The sequence below is a fragment of the Lepisma saccharinum genome, chromosome 2 (assembly GCF_977018435.1).
Source record: "Lepisma saccharinum chromosome 2, izLepSacc3.1, whole genome shotgun sequence".
Classification (NCBI taxonomy): domain Eukaryota; kingdom Metazoa; phylum Arthropoda; class Insecta; order Zygentoma; family Lepismatidae; genus Lepisma; species Lepisma saccharinum.
The window spans coordinates 49,000,372-49,019,037 of NC_139230.1; the positions used below are offsets into that span (position 1 = coordinate 49,000,372).

The window sequence follows — 18,666 nt, forward strand, 5'->3', positions numbered from 1 at the left end:
CCTTTGATTACAAGGCAACGACGTTAACTCTACGCCATCGGAGAGCCTGGAAACCGAGCAAAGCGTTATTAAGGAAAGTTGTTCCTCTACGCGCTGTGAAAGTCTGTCGGTGTTGTACCGTGACATCCTGTATTTACAGGTTATTTTACGTCACTTTTCTCTCCTTTGGTTTAACCGCGACTACGAGGATGAATGATAAATCGATGAAATGGACGATGTGAGAAACAGATACATGCCTTAACTCGGGATTCGAAACTGGTACCTCTGACTCCAACTCCTCCGCCATGTGTGCCACAGTAAGGATTCAAATTGTACTAGTCAGTAAGTTAACGCGATGGTTGAGGTTGTTTTGAAGATGTCCTCTTCGTATTTGTGGATGCAAGGACTGGTTTAATATTACATTTAGTGGACAGGGATAAGATATGCACTCATACGAGTATCGGAATTACGCAAAGCAAAATGCTTTATGTTACTGGCCTTCTAGTAGAAACATCAGGCCTTTGTACGTAACACAAAATCAAGTAATATCAAGCTTCTAGGTTCGAGTTCTAGATTCGGCACGAGTGTTTCTTGGTGACTGTCCCTTCATCTATTTCATCTAATCATAATTCATCTTCATCGTCCAGATTACTCAAAAGCGAAGCAATTAACACAAATACAAAAGGAGTAAAATTGAATAATAACAGAAATTTCAATATGAACAAGGTTCAAAACGTACGAATACTTTATTTTCAAAGAATGAAAATATGATATACAAAAAATTCTGATCATAACTGGTTCTCATTTGATTCGAATTTTAAGAGTGTAATGAAAAATATCATTTTTGAGATATTCACCGAGGCTATATAAGTCCCATGTTTATAAAGTTGGCCAAATCAACACTGCCACTGTATTATAATATCGAGCTTTATTGTTTACAAAATAGTGTAAAAAATAGCAACATATGTCAAATCAGTACTTTGAAGATTCTCCAAGTGGCGCCGAGGAAGAAAAGGGCCCGCATAAAACGCATAATGTAACTTTTATTGCCATCCTCTCCTACTGTTAACTTCTTAACCAGCATGTGGAGCTATGCTGCTATCAACGAAATGCATTATCCTGTTGGAACGATCAAATTACTGATTTGATTCGTTCATTATTGCATTATCATCTGTTGCGCTTTGTTATCGTCCGTTACTTTTAACAATCAGTAAAATATTTATGAACTCCTAACACAAAATGGGCTACTTCAGAGCAAACATTATAACGGTCGCAAATCATAAATCACATTAGTACAGTTTATTCAAAGCTTAAAGTGTACTCAAACGTACCTTCATGTATACAGATTGTTTCTGAAAAAAAATATATAGGACCACAAAACAAGCTCGCAAGTCGAGACTGTTGGTTTATGATTAAAACAAATGGGGGCTAATAAACGTGGATAGACTAACTGTATGAAGTATCCCTGAGCATCACTATGATTTTTTATATGAGATGTTCTATGTCCTTTCTTGCCGTTTCGGACTTTCAGTGCTACTAAAAGTCTTTTCTCATGACAGGTTTGTAAGCTTCCGGATGCACTGTTGTTCAGAAAACCAGTTTGAGAATCTTTTTCTTCCGTACATTCAACTTATGTAGACGGCAGCAGTGACTTGTATATGCACTGCATTTGCGCTATTTTTCCACCGTTGATTAACACCAATCTGGGCAAGAAACGTTGAATAACCTTTTCTGAAACATCTTTGCAAAATTTCAATACACAGCAATTCCTACCACAACATAAGATTTTGTGTACTGTAAGTCAATATAGTGACATCCGTCTGAAACACATTTCTCTTTGTCTTTTATTACACGCATTAAGTAACCACGATAACATTCTCATTTTAAAATGACGTTTTAAAAACATTGTCTTGTTATCTTTAAAATTTGCATTTCTAACAAAATCGACCAATTATTTTCCTATAAAAGCTTTTCTCCTCAAATAATCACGAGAGAAATTTATTTATATGGTGACGTGTTTGAACAGCAGCTCATAATATATAGGCCAAACAAGGAGTGATGAAATGCTTGGTCGCGTACCACGAACGATGTATCACACTTTATCTTTCTTCTTCAAGTTTAGAAGTCTAAGGGGTTGCAGAAGTTTACGTTTTCTGCGCGCATACTCTCAATGAAGAAGTCTATATGGTGCAGAACATGATTTTGAAGAGCTCTCCATAGAGTAGAAAATGTCCACTTCGGTTAAAAGGCTAATCCAATGGCAATGTCACTAGATGATACTGCTATGGAGAAAAGTTTCATTTTCTCCTGAGCTTGCTTCATGCAAATGCAAATGCATTCCCCTGAAACCTAACTTGGAGACTGTTGGTTTCAGAACAGCATCCTAAACCTTCAAGTTATGGCAGAGTTTGTTTCAAGTTTTATACTAGATAAGCTAATCGGAACTAGACCCACGGTTTAAAATTGGATCCGAATGAGTGTATCAACTTGTATCCACCGAGAATCGAACCCGCAACCCTTTTATTGTCAGGTTACAGTGTAGATATCAGGTAGGTCTTTAGGTTATGAGAACTGCCTGCACCTACAAGATTTCGAAGACCTTTTCAAGATGTACTTCGATGTTAATAACAACAACGTGTAATGTAAATAAATAAGTATTTGTTTACTCAAAGTACATGGAATTCAGAAGGCATTTCGATCCTGAAGGCAAATGGTTAGCCTATATCACTGCTATCCACTTTAAGAGATTCAAGTTTTTCGTATTTATATTTAAAACTGTTACTTACAAAGATACTGTGGATAAACCGAAACGTAGACCATAATTTAGGTTTAATTACAAGTACAAGGAAGTGTAGCCATAGATTATTTCCACAGCCTTGTATTAATGATGGTGTAGGTTCCATACTCTGCGTTCGTTCCAGTTTGTGCATTAGCAATTATAGACGGTAATTCAAAGCAAGCAACCAATAGGTATCGGGGTTAATTGAAAACGTCAAAATATCTTACTGAAATCAAAGTACCGAATTTTATGACAACAATAAACGTTATTTACTAAAGAGTGTTAATCACGAGCTCTTAGCATAAAATGTGAAGGCAAATTATCATATATTTGGTACAAGAAATGCTATTAAACAGGCAAAAGAAGACAGAATCAAAAAAGCAACAAAAAAGTAATATATTGTTTGAGGAAATGGAATTAGATAAAATTAAAAGCTGCCGACAAGATGGAACAAAGAGAGCCTCTCTTCCAGAATTTCATTATTTATGACATGGTAATGCATGGACTGTATTCCCTGGAAGCATTTGTTACGGACTATCAGCGAAGTGCTCTCCTATTGTTTGTAGTTCCGAGAGCAAGATGCAGTTAACTTTCGTGATGTCATCCAGAATGAGAGAGACGTAACGCTTGCGTTCTACAAACACTGACCTTTCGTAAGGTTGCATGTAAAACAGGCTCCTCTCGTCTGGCGACATCAACAATAGCGGTCGATTTATATATAGTTCTGGCAGGAATCTTAATTCGTGTCACGTTCCCCTACTAAACTGGAAACAAGAACTGCCAACACCGAGATGCGAATTAACGTGAAAAGCGATTTTTTTTTTCATTTTAAAATAAATTGCTGTGAACCATCAAAGTATGATTTTCATTCCTCATACGGTTAATATCACCCCTTCTCCACACAGTATAATGCTCAAATCTGTATCGTGTTTCAAATCTGTAATGGTTACCATTGGGGTAAATGAGATTGTTAACATTTTCAGAAATGCAAAAAAAACACCCTAAAATAATACTACATGATAAGTATTTTTAAACTTTTAAAATAAGCAAGCTTGCTTCCTGGTTGAAAATCTCAAAGTTCATGATTCTATTCCTGGTGGGTAATTGCATAATAGTATCTAAGTATAAGATGGAAGTAACCATTCTTAGGATTTTCCTCTGCTCTATTCAGGCAACAAACACGCAACAAGTTTCAATACGCTTATCCGTGAATGATATTATTAAGTAATAATTAATGTATATACGAAGCCAGTGATGATCGTGCGCTGACCATAAAGAGTGTAATTGTATTGTAAGTCCAGCAGTGCTACATCCCTTTGAAGATGAATTGTGAAGATGCCAGATGAACTATCCTCCATCCAGTCATAACCAGATTTCCTGGCCAGAGCAACCTCTGTCTTCGCAACGCTGGATAAACACCAAACAATATAGGAATCAAACCCGAAACCTCTATGCCAAAGTGAGAGCAGAAACAACTAGATTAGCTGAGAACTAAAATGATGCTAGCTGGTGAGCTAGTCAATATGCTTCTTCCTACCATCGCATCATCACTAATTCCAAATTCTTACTTATCATAAACGTCAGGACTAAAATATTAAGTACTTACGATTTGAAATGAACAACTGCAAGGAGTTCGTCCGCGATCCATGAACAGGAAGAGACCAAATCTTCATGTCTACATGCGGTTCAAACACTTTCTGCAAGCGATCCCAGGGAGATCACTTGAGACACTCGCGTGGAACGTCTCCGACACTCAGGAGTCGTCGTTCCTTGTCCAGCACCGGTACACAAGAACCCGTAAAACACCTGCCTCCTACGTTTTCTCAGTTGTACTGTCGCAGAGAACTGCCTCAGTGAAAGCACTCTGAGGCTGTAATTAGAGGAACGAACAAAAAAAAAAAAAAAAAAAGAAGAAGGCCACATTGTTTTACCATTGTTGAGAGCATCCGTCACGCATGTGAAACAATACCTCAGATTCCAGCATCCCTAGCTTCATCTTCATGTGCTCAGGGAGCTTAAAGAATGATACATGAGAGTGTAGGAGAGTCCAAGTTTGACCCTAATAGCAAATGCAATGGGGAATTTGCGGAACAAAGATTACCTCGGATCTATCTCGCTCCTATTTCACCAATGCAAGAATATTTCTCAATATTAAATTTCTCAGCTGGATAACGTAAATTATTATTGCTATGCTAGGTTTATTTTTTTACTTATAAGTTACATCCTTACAATGAGATGAGATGATAGAGCTTTAAGAATCTCTTATAATTCATTGCATGCCAGGATTTGGCATCAAATAGTTTTACTTATCTCTCAAGTATTATTGAATTTTCATCTTTGATTGATTTGGTATATTTTACTTCACTTTTCGCTAATTGCGAAGATGATGATGGGCGATGATATGATATGATGAAATTGATGAAGGGACACTCGCAAAAAAACGCCCACTTCCATTCCGGGATTTGAACCCGGACCCCTGGCATTGTAGAGCGCTGTGCTAACCACTCAGCCACGACGGTGGGCAATATTGAAATGTTCATCTTTTAACTCTTGGTCTCTTGGCATTTCGTTGTTTGTTTCACTTCTTTAGCCTTTTATTAATAATAAATCAACGTTGTAGAAAAATATGTTTTGAATTAAAATTTAACATATTGCCAGCTAAACGAGATAGGAAAATATCACGGCACACATGCTTTGTGGTTTCTTTTTCAGGGAGGGGCTGTCATACATGCCTTCTAGTATCTCCCTGTGTAGTATTTATATTCAAATAAACACAATATTAACGAGTCATGAAAAAGTTCGAGTGACCCCACGACATCTAAGGTCTTTATATGTAAACGGCAAGTCCGTCATCATATGTTTCATCTTACGTAAGCCTGATGTTTATTGAGCCATGCAATTAACCACAGATAAAAGACCCGAACTCGGCGCTTTTCTTTCAAGTGGTTAGTGAGTCATGCACTTGGAGACAGCGGGTTCATGTGCAGGTCCTCATTTCGCAATCTCTAGCACGAATCTCCTGCTGGTCAGGAGTGCACGATGACGCGATTCAGTCAAAGGACTACTATCAGATTGTTATGAGCTTTCTCTATCCTTATTTCTGCTTCGTGCTATGTAAGCAGATGGAAGGTCCGATCCCAGTAAAATACGCACTAAGGAATGGGAATATAAACAAGCTGATCCGGTCCCGGATTTATATATGTGGAGGTCCGAGGTTAACATGATGGGTTCCCACTCCCTATATGCAATTTAAGTTATAACTTTTAAACCAAGGTATGTGCAATGGTTGGTTATATTATTTATACCTGTATCACATTTCACAAATCTCATAGTTTTCATTATGTAGCCGTTTTCCAAACATTTTCCTCCAATGGAAGCCCCTTTGTAGTTGGAGGCCCGACGATGTAGCCTCCTCCCCACTCCTCCCCCCTAAATTCAAACCTGAGCAGAGGCAAAATAACAAGAAAATCTGGATGAAAAGTTAGATATTCGTTCTCTAATTTCCTCTGTGCGAATCCAGATCGATATCGCCGTAGCAGGTACTTTAGTATTATACGGACTACCTCCAATTAGTACGGTATACGTACCTAACCTAACTCAAGCTAACCTAACCTTCATATCTAATTAGTACACCATAGGAACGTAACCTAACTAATTAGATATGAAGGTTAGGTCAGGTACGTATAGCGTACTAATTGGAGGTAGTTCGTACTCGTATAATACTAAAGTACCCCGTAGCACACAGAAACATACTTCCCCTGTGATTGGCCGCAAATATCCTTATTAGGCAGAACTTCGTTGCAATCCACAGCACAGATTGATTAAGAAAGCAAAGTCATGATCCAAAATTATTTCTTCTTCGAGTAAAATCAAGAAGCATGCGCTTCACACCGAATCGATACTTGAAGACGAACCAATCGTACGATGGCTTATGCAGCGTATAACGTCTTTGAAGTGTGAATCGGGCCTCCCCGATGGCGTAGAGGCAACGTCGTCGCCTTGTAATCAAGGGGTCCCGGGTTCGATACCCGGTGGAGGCACATGGCACAGTGGTTCGGATCCCACTTTAAACTGTAGGTCCAATCCCGATTAGCTTTCCTGTGCATAAAGTGGACTTAAAACAACAAATCAATCAAGTGTAAATCGTTGATACTATTGGATCGTTCTCAAGCGACACACGCTGCGCGTCGCTTTCATTTCGGTGTGAAACCTCCCCTAGGCAATGGGATGCCATAAACAAATTGGCAATGGTTCAACCTACATAGATATATGTGAGTGTGTATATTTGTCCTTTGCTATATCAATTCGATCTGATTTTCACAATAGAATGCTGGAGAACGAAAATCAACACCTCAATCAAGCAGAGCAAACTTCGTGTTTTTAAGTCCACTTTAGAGACTGATAGGCTAATCGGACTGGATCTACAGTTTAAAGTGCAACCCGACCCATTATGTGGAATCTAAACAGTGTCCCCTTGATTACAAGGCGACAATATTAACACTACGCTATGGAGGAGGCCCAGAATCAGATCAATTCCAGCCTATGGAAATACAAGGTATAATGGAAAAGTAAGAGATTAATGACTAATTAGCCAACATGCTTTTGCAGAGATCTCTGTGGCACAGTTTTTAATGATTCAATAATAGTCTCATTCCGGAGTCTGTGTATTGCTCTGATGAGAATGTTTCACTATGCAATGGTTTGACCTTGTCCATTAGCTTCGAATGTTATTGTTCTGACCTGGAGTGTGGGTATTTAATGTATTTCCCACGAATGGAAGTAATCCGAATTAATTTACTCAGAGCAATAATTCAAATTTTCATCCTCATTCCAAGTTAGTCTTACGTTTGTATGGTGAAACTTGGTTAACGAGTTACAAGGGAAGATTCCTTTCTCGATTTCAGTCTCACATTCTAAATTCCGAGCCTCAACCACTGCCTAGTATAGTTAAAGATTTGTAATTGAAAATTTTAGAATTGGATTTCTGGCGGGGACATATTTCAGTACTTCACGTCTGAAGTCACCTTTAGTCGCTGTGAATATAATTTGGGGGGAGGACAATGGCTGAGTAGATAACACTTTAAACCGATATTCATACTGATAGCGATTCCCACCGATACCGATACTTGAAAATTGTAACAATTAAAAGTGGTTCAAAATACTGTTAAATATTAGTGGGCGAGTATTCCACCCCATCTATAAGCCTCAATTTACCAAAACTTTGCTTTAAAAATATTCAAAAGGTAATCACAAAATACAGTTTTCCCTTATAACAGGTGCGGCAGTGAAACGGGCGATTTTGCAACCCTGGAAATAGCAAGTTACGTAAGGAATCAGATAACGGGAGTGTTGCCATCTGGACAACAAAACTTTGCCATTGACACTGATATCGGTGTTCAGTCGAAATGGCGTCGTGAACCCGTGAACAACGCGGTTTTGCTGTAAAGGCGTTTGCCAAAAACAACGACAGCTACGTCGCCGCGCAGCGTTTTTGTCAAACGCCTTTACAGCAAAACCGCGTTGTTCACGGGTTCACGACGCCATTTCGACTGAACACCGATATCAGTGTCAATGGCAAAGTTTTGTTGTCCAGATGGCACCACTCCCGTTTTCTGATTCCTTACGTAACTTGCTATTTCCAGGGTTGCCAAATCGCCCGTTTCACTGCCGCAACTGTTATAATTGGTACAAAAACAAAGGAAACTTCGACTTTACATAACTTCCAGGATAATTAGATTCCTCAAAAGTGTCCCGTGGCATTTTTGCGGACGCCGCGAACGATCAAAACAACATGATAGCAACACTTCGTATCGAATGGCTTAGCCCTAGAAAAAACATACTTTTTTTTAATTTTGTACGTGGTTGATGTATCAACGGTATTGAATAGGTCCCAGGTTCGATACATGGCACTTTAAACTGTAGGTCCAGCCACGATTAACGTTTTTATGTGCAAGTGGACTTAAAACAAAAATTAAATTCAATAGCAATGTGACATCAACGCCATCTGTTCAGAAGTAGCTCAAGATTGTACTTTCAGACACTTTCAGTAGATACTAGAAAGCATGCCATTTCAACGAGGCATTAGGGGGGGGGGATGAAGCGACTCTAAAAAAATGTGTATAAAAGATTTTTCTGTGTGCCAAATGTATTTTTTTTAATATTTTAATATTTCTTGTTATCACTACTGTCTTCATTTGGCTTTCCTGGTATTGTTTACGAACACTGATACTCATACTTCTAGTATTTAATTTGATTTTTGTGGTGAATACATTTTGACGTGACAATAAATTAGAAAGAATATATTTACGGCCCTATAGAAACTACTTTTCTTGTAATCTGCTAAATCAACCCACGAGTATCGGCTGTTATTTATGTTACAAGCGTGCAAATTCAGGGTAGATGCTCTAGCGGGGGAAAAAGATCAAATATAGTAGAGTGTCTCCGTACACAATAATTTCCGCAGATGGAGTTGTTTCGTTGTGGGTGTTCAGAATGTAATATCGGTGTAGATGGTTTTTCAGGAACATGAACAGAATTTACGCAGAACCTACGTTTAAATCCTGATGCCAACAATTCCTGCATAGATCCCGAAATTTCCATTCAGTAGACACTTTGACATTCTGGATGTAATAGAATAGTATTGTGTTCGTTTCTACAGTATGGGGCCTCCCCGATGGCGTAATGGTAACGTAGTAGCCTTGTGATGAAGGGTTCCTGCTTCGAAACCCGGTGGAGGCAAATAGTGGTTCGGACCCCACTTTAAACTGTAGGTCCAGTCCCGATTAGCCTATCTGTGCATAAAGTGGACCTAAAAACAAATACAAAAACTATACCATATGGTTTCTTCGTTTCTTCTCCTAGTCGCATTAAAAAGCAAAGCAAATTGTGGAATATTTTTCGGCGTTTATTTTCCAAATTACCATTTCTCACAGGCACTTTCCAAAGTTTGTCACTTTTTCCACTTTGTTATTAAGAAAATGATGGAGGGGGGTAACTATTTCAACACTAGAAAAATTTGCATTGAGTTTGCTTTGTCTTCTAAACAGTGTTGAAAGAACTAGGTTTAACGCTAGATTACCAATATTATAACTTCTATAGAGGAATGTTGTATCAGTTTTTTCCCTAAAAGTGACAGGTTTCTACTTCTTTCTTATGCTGTGTATGGTGAGAAATATAATGTATTGCTGTTCTTTTGTTTTGTATCATAGACTTGTACTCATTAATCTATAAAAGTATTTTTTGTGTGAGAAGTCTGGAGAAGTTCCACGTACGTCTGTGTCCATATCTTCCATTTCAAAGATGTCTCATATATACATATAGGATAGACACACACACAACACACACCATGTACTTCCTATCACAATTTAACACGACGTTTCTTTGGTGCCAAGGTGCGAAATCGAAAGTTAATGATAAATTCAATCGTAAAACTTTACATCTCGAGAAATTTAAAGTTATCATTTGTTGTCAGTGAAAGTCGAAAACTTTGTTTTGAATATGTTAAGCTGGTTTTATATTAAATCCTTTTCCACAATAGAGAAAGCTAGCACGAAAAACACCGAAGGCTGCAAAAGTTTCGTGATAATGAGAACGTCTTGTCCTTCTATTATCATAGCACGACCTTCAAACCTTGAAGGAACCTGTTGTCACATTTTAGATTTATCGTGGCGAATGCACGCAGTCATATATTGTGAAAAGGAAATTACTCCTAGACGAGTCTCTTAATACTATAACAAAATGGTTAGCGTAACGCAAGCAATGAAGCTTGTTAGCTCTACCGGATAAAGTTAACCAAATTTTGCAAATAAATTATGATATTTTCAAATCAAATTTCGCACCAATTTATCGTGTCCAGTGGACCTTTTAGTTGAGGATGGCAGTGTTCAGGATATATTTTGATAAATTTATTAAATCCGCCATTGGGCATTGGTGTTTAGAAATTCAGAATCGTAATATAGTTTGCAACTATAGTACTTTGTCGTTAAATTGGTTAGCAATTTTACCTATCTCGGTTCATCTTGAAAATGAAAACAAATCGTAAAGATTGTTTCCTTGGTGTTGAGATAGGTTGATCGGGGCTAGAATTCGATTTTAAAGCGAGATCCGCACGCACACGCACCATAGCACTGCGCCTTCACCGGGAATTGAACCCTGGACCTCATGATTACAAAGTGACAGTGTCACTTGTTATGCCATCGAGTAGGTCCTATTCGCGACGATGACAATGAAAAAAGAGCTAATGAAAAAGTAAAGAGGACAACACGATGATGCCTTACCTAGGAGTCGAACCTAGGATTCTTGATTTCCTAGCACGTTACGCTAACAGATCCGCCATAGGGACCGGTTACAATGTTTCCAAATAAATCGCGAATAATTTGCAATACTGGTCTAATATTGTTCTGGCATATCTGATTGCTCTTTGAGACGACGAAGAACGAAGAACGTTAATTAGTAGGTTCACTATCTCACTACCGAAGGTTATGCGTTTGAATCCCAAACTGGGCAACATTCTGAGTGTTCATTCATAAATTTCATCCAAATACTATTCACCTTCATCGTCGCCATTGGCCAGAAGTGGCATACAAGGGAGACAGAATAAGAAAAATACAATTAACAGAAGCTACTTACTACGTCCGTTACTGAAGAACTGTAGAAAGTTTGATTCCAATCACAATAATGTGAAAAGAGTTTAAATTCACATTCCCTGATTATATATGCTGCTCTACAAGAATTTATTCATGTACAGGTATAACAGAACATTATATGGCTCGTTGATTTTTATGTGCTGATATTCAACAAGTCGAAAATTATTCTAGATTAAATGAATGTTTATTGTAAATCGCTTCTATTTCTTTAAAACTCTGGAACACTTTCGATTTAGCGAATACAATGAAAGAGTCATCATGTATTGGATAACAAGATTGCAATCATACACGAATGTGGGTCATACGCGTTTGACTTAGACATAATAACTTATTTCAACATCGTAAGACACTGTTTACGACCATGACTGAAGAAAGTACTACAAATGACCATAAAAATATCAACACGAGAGAAACTGATATAAACAAATATGTTGTCAAACAAACGATGTACTCATTTCAAGGATCTTGCATGCCGGGAAGAATTCATAGGACCTATAAATTTCTGAAGTGATTTTTCAAATTTTACTTTCAACTTAGATATATATTTCTATCGGCTACACTGCAATATATTTCAGTAAATTTTCTGATTTAATGCATGTAGGCAGACAAACCATTTTCCCAAAACATTGCCGAAAAACCTTTTCCGATTCCAAGTCTACATAATCACATCAAATGAATGCATTTCACACGCACAGACCAGGTGATTACAAAACCGTGCAAGTGCATAACCACTTAAACTACTGTTCTGTCACATAATATGGGGGGCAGACTTGTTTATATTTGATTGATGTTATTTGGCGTTGCTTTTTGCCACAATTTGCTGGTTGCGACGGTGTGTATGACTGACGATAGGATGAAATTGATGAAGGGACACCTGCAAAGAATACTGATGCCCTGACCGGGATTCGAAGCTGTGATCCCTGGCGTCGTAGTGTGCTGCGATAACAACTCCGCCACGGAGGTGGGCACATTTTTTTAAAACTAAAAACAATAGTTGTACAGTCACGGACATGTCGGGATTGTAACAATCACATTATTTCCCAATTGGATCGTTACAACTCAGAAGTCTCCATGACTGTACATTCCTACGCCACTATCCTATTCCTATATCGTGATAGCCACCATGACGGTCAATACAATCGATCGATTGTTGTATATACTATATGTTTCCTACATTTTGTTTAATAGCCATTCTGTAGGCAAATAATTCAGAGTTTACGTATTGCTTGATTGAGTGATTGATTTGGTTTATTTTACTTCGCTTTTCTGCCACTTTTGGCTAATCGCAAAGAACAGAATGAGTGATGATATGATGAAATTGATGAAGGGACACTCGCAAAGAACACATATACCCAGGCAGGGGATTCGAATCCTGGACTCCTGGCGTCGTAGCGCGCTGTGCTAACTACTCCGCCACGGAGGCCGGCAATCAAACAAAATTTAAAAATAAGATTGTCAAAAGGAATACGATTTGAGCTTCAGAAAAACACTAAAAAGTGTAATGAATTATTGACTTTTAAAGCATAAAACACCATAGCCAAACCAATTCAAAACCATGAAAGAAACAAACCTTGCAGAAGGTATTGGGAGATGTTTTGGGGGCTTGGGTTTTGTTACAAATGTAGGGAACAGTTTATAATAAAGATGATACTGTACTCACCGGGAGATGGGATATCAGGCTCCGAATCCTCCAGAGAGTCCTGCTCGCAGTCTCTGTCGTCTGGAGGTGCATGGACGCTCTTTAGCACCATTTGGGTTGACTGCGGTAGGAGAGTGGATTTAGCATTTGGCAGTTCTTGCGGCGGAAGCGACGATGGCCTCGATGGAATTTGTGGGGAGTCGTAGATATGAGACGCGGTTCTCGGTACATCGTACGTAACGCCGTTCCCGGTCACTGTCACGTCCTGGGATGACTTCCGGCGAACGGAGTTCACTTTGGACTTCTTTTCGCGAAGCTCCACGTTCTCGTACAAACTATCCGAATCGTGAACGGCCACGTTCATGTAGGTGCGTTCGGAGTTGGTGCCGTTGGAGGAGATCTTGCTCGCGTGCTCCGTTTTGGACTTGGGGAAACACAGGTTCTCGTACAGGGCGGAATCTTCCTGCTCCTCACCCTTCTTGACTTCGGTACGACCCGCCGTGACGCTGGGGTGGGATTTTCGCGGGCTGTCGTAGATATTTTCGGTTCGCGTGACCATGTTCTCGTACACAAGTTCCTCCCTCTGGTGCAAACTGGCATACTCGCTGGTTTCGTCGCCGCGGTTGTGCCCGTTGCCGTTCTGAAGGCTCGCGTAATGCATCTTTCCGTTCTTGCTGTGAACATTGGCATACTCTGCATCGGTCGTGGTGCTCTGGCAGTACTGTTGCAGCCTTCCGTTTTTGGTCTGAAGATTGACGTACTCCATATCGTCGCCGTTGCTGGTAGTCTTGATGAGCTGCATCTTACCACCGTTGCTTTGAAGGTTTGCATACTGGAGGCCACCGCCTCCGTTGCTGTGCAGGTTAGCGTACTGCACCTCACCAACTTGAAGGTTCTCGTACACTTGATCGTCACCGTTCACGGCGACATTCTCGTACACCGGGTCCTCTTCGTCGTCCTCGGGGTAATTCTTGTCGTACGATTTGGTGTAGTGGCTGTGGAGGAAGCTGGGTTCGGGCTGGGGGATGGGACCGGCGAAACGAACGTTCAAAAGTGTCCCCTTGACCGCGTTCGTCTTGGCTGCCGACATGTTTTGACGTTCCGACACCACTTCGGACTTCACCATGGTCTGCTGTTTGGAACGCATCAACTTCACGGACTGCAAGATCTCGTCCACGGAAGGCACTCGCTTCAGAGAACAAGACGAGTTGCTGGACACCGGAAGGCTCTCGTGGGTCTCGGACAATCCATCGCTCAAACTAGTGGTCCTCGTGAGCGTGTTGAACCTCCAGCAGCCGCCCAAATCCTTGTTGAGGGATTCCTTGAAGCTCTGCGTTCGTTTCAGGCTGTTGGTCTTTGGGATGTCGGAGACGGTGATGAGGGCAGATTCCGAAGACGCCTCGAACTCGTGGAGCCTTAAGTGTGGTCGTCGCCTCGGCAGAGAGAAGTAACCATCGGGGCGAAGATCGGTCGCCTGCACACGCAAGTTTCCCGCACTTTTCCGCACCGTTTCACACTCTACCTGCTCGCCTGGCCTACCTGAAGCGGAATGTCTCTTCTCGCTGCCGTTCATTGCCTTGAGCGATATCGCGTGGCCGAGTTTCACCATGTTGCCGCTAGAGGGACTCGTGGAGGTGGGAACTGGCTTGGGAGGCGGTGACTTGTTCTTTGTATATGAAGTTTCGTCCTTTTTCCCTTCAGTCATGACAATTGTTGTTTTTTGCTTCAAGTCGTCGTTTCCGCACTTTCCGGGCTGCTGTTTGGCCCGGAGTGCTTGCTGCAAAGAAAGAAAAAAGAAACATCACAATTAGTGCAAGACTGGCTTTAGATGCACGGATGAGCACTCTAATCTCATACAAATACAAAAGCAATGCTTGAATTACGCCGAAAAAATATTAATCTTCCATGAATGCAATTAGATTTTGTCCACCAATACAAAAACAAAGAATTTCCATTCAGGCTATGTCGCTTTTTCATTTCTCTAGGTTAATCGCGACTTCAAGAATGGATGGTGATGACCTTAAAAATAGATGAGAAAGAAAACAAAAAACAAACAAAACAATTGGGATTCTAAAGAAATAAAAAAAAGTGATCGTTGCCTAGTGCTTATCTTCGCAAAATCTTATCTTTACAGCCCACCCCTCCACACACACTCATAGTATATATAAATATACACGTACATATACGTATAATGTATGTAAATACATACATATAATTCATACATTAAAATGTTTAAAGAGTTAATAAATCAAATAAACCCGTTCCCGTACAAACGTGCATGATTGCTAGATTAATAAAAAATCAAATTTTTTGTGCTTGTATAAAATTTCCTAAAAACATATTGGAATTCAACCGGAATGTCTCATGTTTTCAATGCAAAGGTTATTCATCTCCCGAAGAACCACCAACTGACAACACTACTACATGTAGATTTTGCTTAAGTGCACTCCAAAAGCTACAACATATTTATTTTTCAAACATACTGTTTTCAAGGGTAGAATCCATTCATTCGGTGGATTCCCACTTTTCAAGCAACACCTCCACATTTGTAAGAAATGTACGTTCACTAAATACACTGAGTATAGGGGCCATATATAAAACAAAAGCCATTCACTACCCGAGTCACAAATTGTGAGTTGAATTCTCGACTCTATATCCAAGTCTCTAAACAAGAATTCGAAAATGAAACAACAATTAACAGTCAAAATCTGAATCTTCAAATATTCGAAATATTTTGTGTGTGTGAACTAGAGATTATTACCAAATCCAATAAAATTGTATCCGGATATCGAGTATATTATCTGAGTTTCCGAAATCCAGATACAGGCACGTAGCCAGGGGGAGGGCTCGAGGGACTGAAGCCTCCCCCGAAATTCTACAAATATCTAATTTAAATACTTCCTCTGTCCCATAATTATAGTCCGGTATGCCAAAATGGTAACTTTTTATTTATGTTCTTTTGGATACTTGATCGGCCAATTTGTACTGATCCTTGAGTAATAACGTTGTATGACTCATTCCTGTGTTTCATTTTCTTCTTGTCTATACACAAGTGTCACAGTTTGAATATCGGACAAGTATTTTGTGACCACAAACAAAAGTGTACCGGACAATAATTATGGGACAGAGGGAGTAGTTAGTAGTAATTAATTTTAGTTCCTTAGCAGGATTAAACACCTTGTATAATAAGTTGTAACATACTGGGAAATTAATCTTCTGGGCTTCTACCCCCTCCACTTTTTCGCCTTTAGATGGCGGCTGCTGATAAGGGATGAGCCGCCCTCGAAATAAAATTCTGGCTACTGGCCTGTCCAGATACCAATATTTATTAATCAGTCATTCGAATATCTGCATAATCTCAATATCCGTCACTGAGGTTATTCGGATATCCGAAGTATGTGTTGATCTCAAAGCGGATATCAGGTAATTTCAAATCTGGATATTCATCTATTTCTAGTTTGGATATTTTACGTTTGTCTCTTTAGGTTAGTCTCGGCGATAAGGATGAGTGATGAATTGATGATGGTACAGTCATGGACACTTCTTGGTTGTGACAACCCCATTGAGTTTCAATGGGAATGTTACAACCCAGAAGTGCCCGTGACTGTACAAACATGCATTTATGTCTTACTTAGGATTCAAATCGAGGACTTCTTGTGTTGTAACGCGCTGCGTTAACCACTCCTACGCAGCACTAGTTCTTCTCATACAAGCATAGATAAGATTTTTTTTTCAACCTAAGGTTTCCGTGTATCCATTCTCGTCTTTGGTGAGTCCGGTTCCAGGTTTAATCCTCGGTAGAAAAAGTAAATTCTCGGTACTGAACCCTCTTGGCGAGGACAACGGAGCTACTTTAAACAGGCAGCAACGGGCTCCAGTCTCGAATGTCAACAAACATCGGTCATGGGACTCGACGCAATGACCACGTGCCAACTCAAGAAAAGTCAAGCAGATGTACCGGTGGCCATCATGGGGCATTGTCTCATTCTCACACTTGGGTTGCCTCTTCTCGATCTTGCTTATAATGATATGGATTCCAGGAGTCCTGCTCGAAAAGACATTAGTGGTAGTTCGGGGGGACCAGGAAGGTCTTTTGAGCCACTAAGTTTTTGTTGTGGTAGCTTAGAAATCCATTTCGATCTAAAACGATGTAAACACAGCTACATCTATTTTTCTGCCAAAAGCCATCAATCATTCTCTTTCAAGAGTCAGACAAGACATTAAAATGACAATGAGTGGCTGCAGAATGAGGCTGGTTCAACAATGACAAGTGAGATTGTGATATCTGCAATGGTTTGCAAAAAATTTCCGAGAGCTTTATGGCGCAAATTTTTAACTTGGAAACAAGCAAAGTTTCTTTGCATCCGATTTCTCCATGTGAGTGAACCATGATTTCCGTTTCGTGTACTTTCTTGCTTTGTTCCTTATTCCGTTTTTGCCGCGTTGCTTCATCAAGAAACCGCCCAGGAAGGAGAGAAGGAAAATCATCGTAAACGGTGAAACCAAACGCTTTCCAACGAATGAAAGTCCATTTCGTTAAAAATATAAAATAATTTTTGTGGCGGGTACTTTCATTTTCGAAAGGTTCTGTTTGTGAGGAAATGGTAGGTATGTCACTATTTCCCGTTTCCATCTTGTTTATTGCTTACGGGGGAATCAAGTAATACGGTAAGGAAGTAATATACAGGAGTGTACTGGCCCATGGAGCAAAAAATTCATTTCACCCTGAGCCCCAAACTGTGATAATATTTTGGGCCTCTTCGAATTCGATGTTATTCAAAATATACACAACAGAATATAAAATGGGTAAATTTAACTATATTTTTGAATTTTGCAAACATACATCATGTATAATAGCGATTGACCAGAAATCCGTATAACCAGACTTCAAATAAACAGTATTTTACGGCTGGTATAGCTTAGCATAGAAAAGGTCTAGGATTTTCGCCTGAAAGGAAGAAAGTTATTGTGTCTGTAAAATACACTAAAATGTGTAATAACATGCAATTAAAATTTCCGAAAAAATTATACACATTCTAAAATTGAAGTTTGATATGTGAAAAGAGGAATATAAAGTACTAATAATATCTAATAATAAAATAATAATAAAGTGTTATCCCATCACGACAATAAAACTGCATATCAAGAATCATTGTGGTTGTTCACTAATATATAGTCAATTCTGAATTTTATTTTAGGTTGCCCCTTCCACTATTCTGCCGCTTTCAACTAAGCCTGTATATGTATGTGAGAGAGGTGCATGTGCGTTGTTTTGTGAGCTTGTGTATTTAAATAAATTATTTCAAATTAACACCATTACAGTATTTTCATTAATAGAGAAATGTATGTTATTTTATAAAAGACAGATACTAGCCCTTAGACGTTACAGTTGCTCTAATTGTACAGGATTGGAGGAGAATCTCTCATAGCTTCCACATATTCTCATAAACTTCTACTTATTTTATAAATCATGATTATTTTGTTGTGAAATGTATTTCGGTCTCTTATTATATGTAAAATCCAAGGCTTTAATATAAGCAGCATGTTTCTATTTGGTGATATACTGTATTTGAGCTTTCACTACTAACACAAACACAACCACATGCAAGTTTCCTCGCTGTACT

The 18,666-nt window shown here is 39.3% G+C and overlaps 1 protein-coding gene across 4 annotated transcripts in view; it reads right to left on the bottom strand.

Annotated features, from left to right (window-relative positions):
* The window catches only part of LOC145984024 (uncharacterized), a 509,229-nt gene that overhangs the window by 245,361 nt on the left and 245,202 nt on the right, over positions 1-18,666 (bottom strand). For all 4 annotated transcript variants that reach the window (XM_083117339.1, XM_083117340.1, XM_083117337.1 and 1 more), the window contains one exon: positions 13,064-14,819. In XM_083117339.1, the coding sequence (XP_082973465.1) occupies positions 13,064-14,819 (1,756 nt within the window). The remainder of the gene's footprint in view (positions 1-13,063; positions 14,820-18,666) is intronic.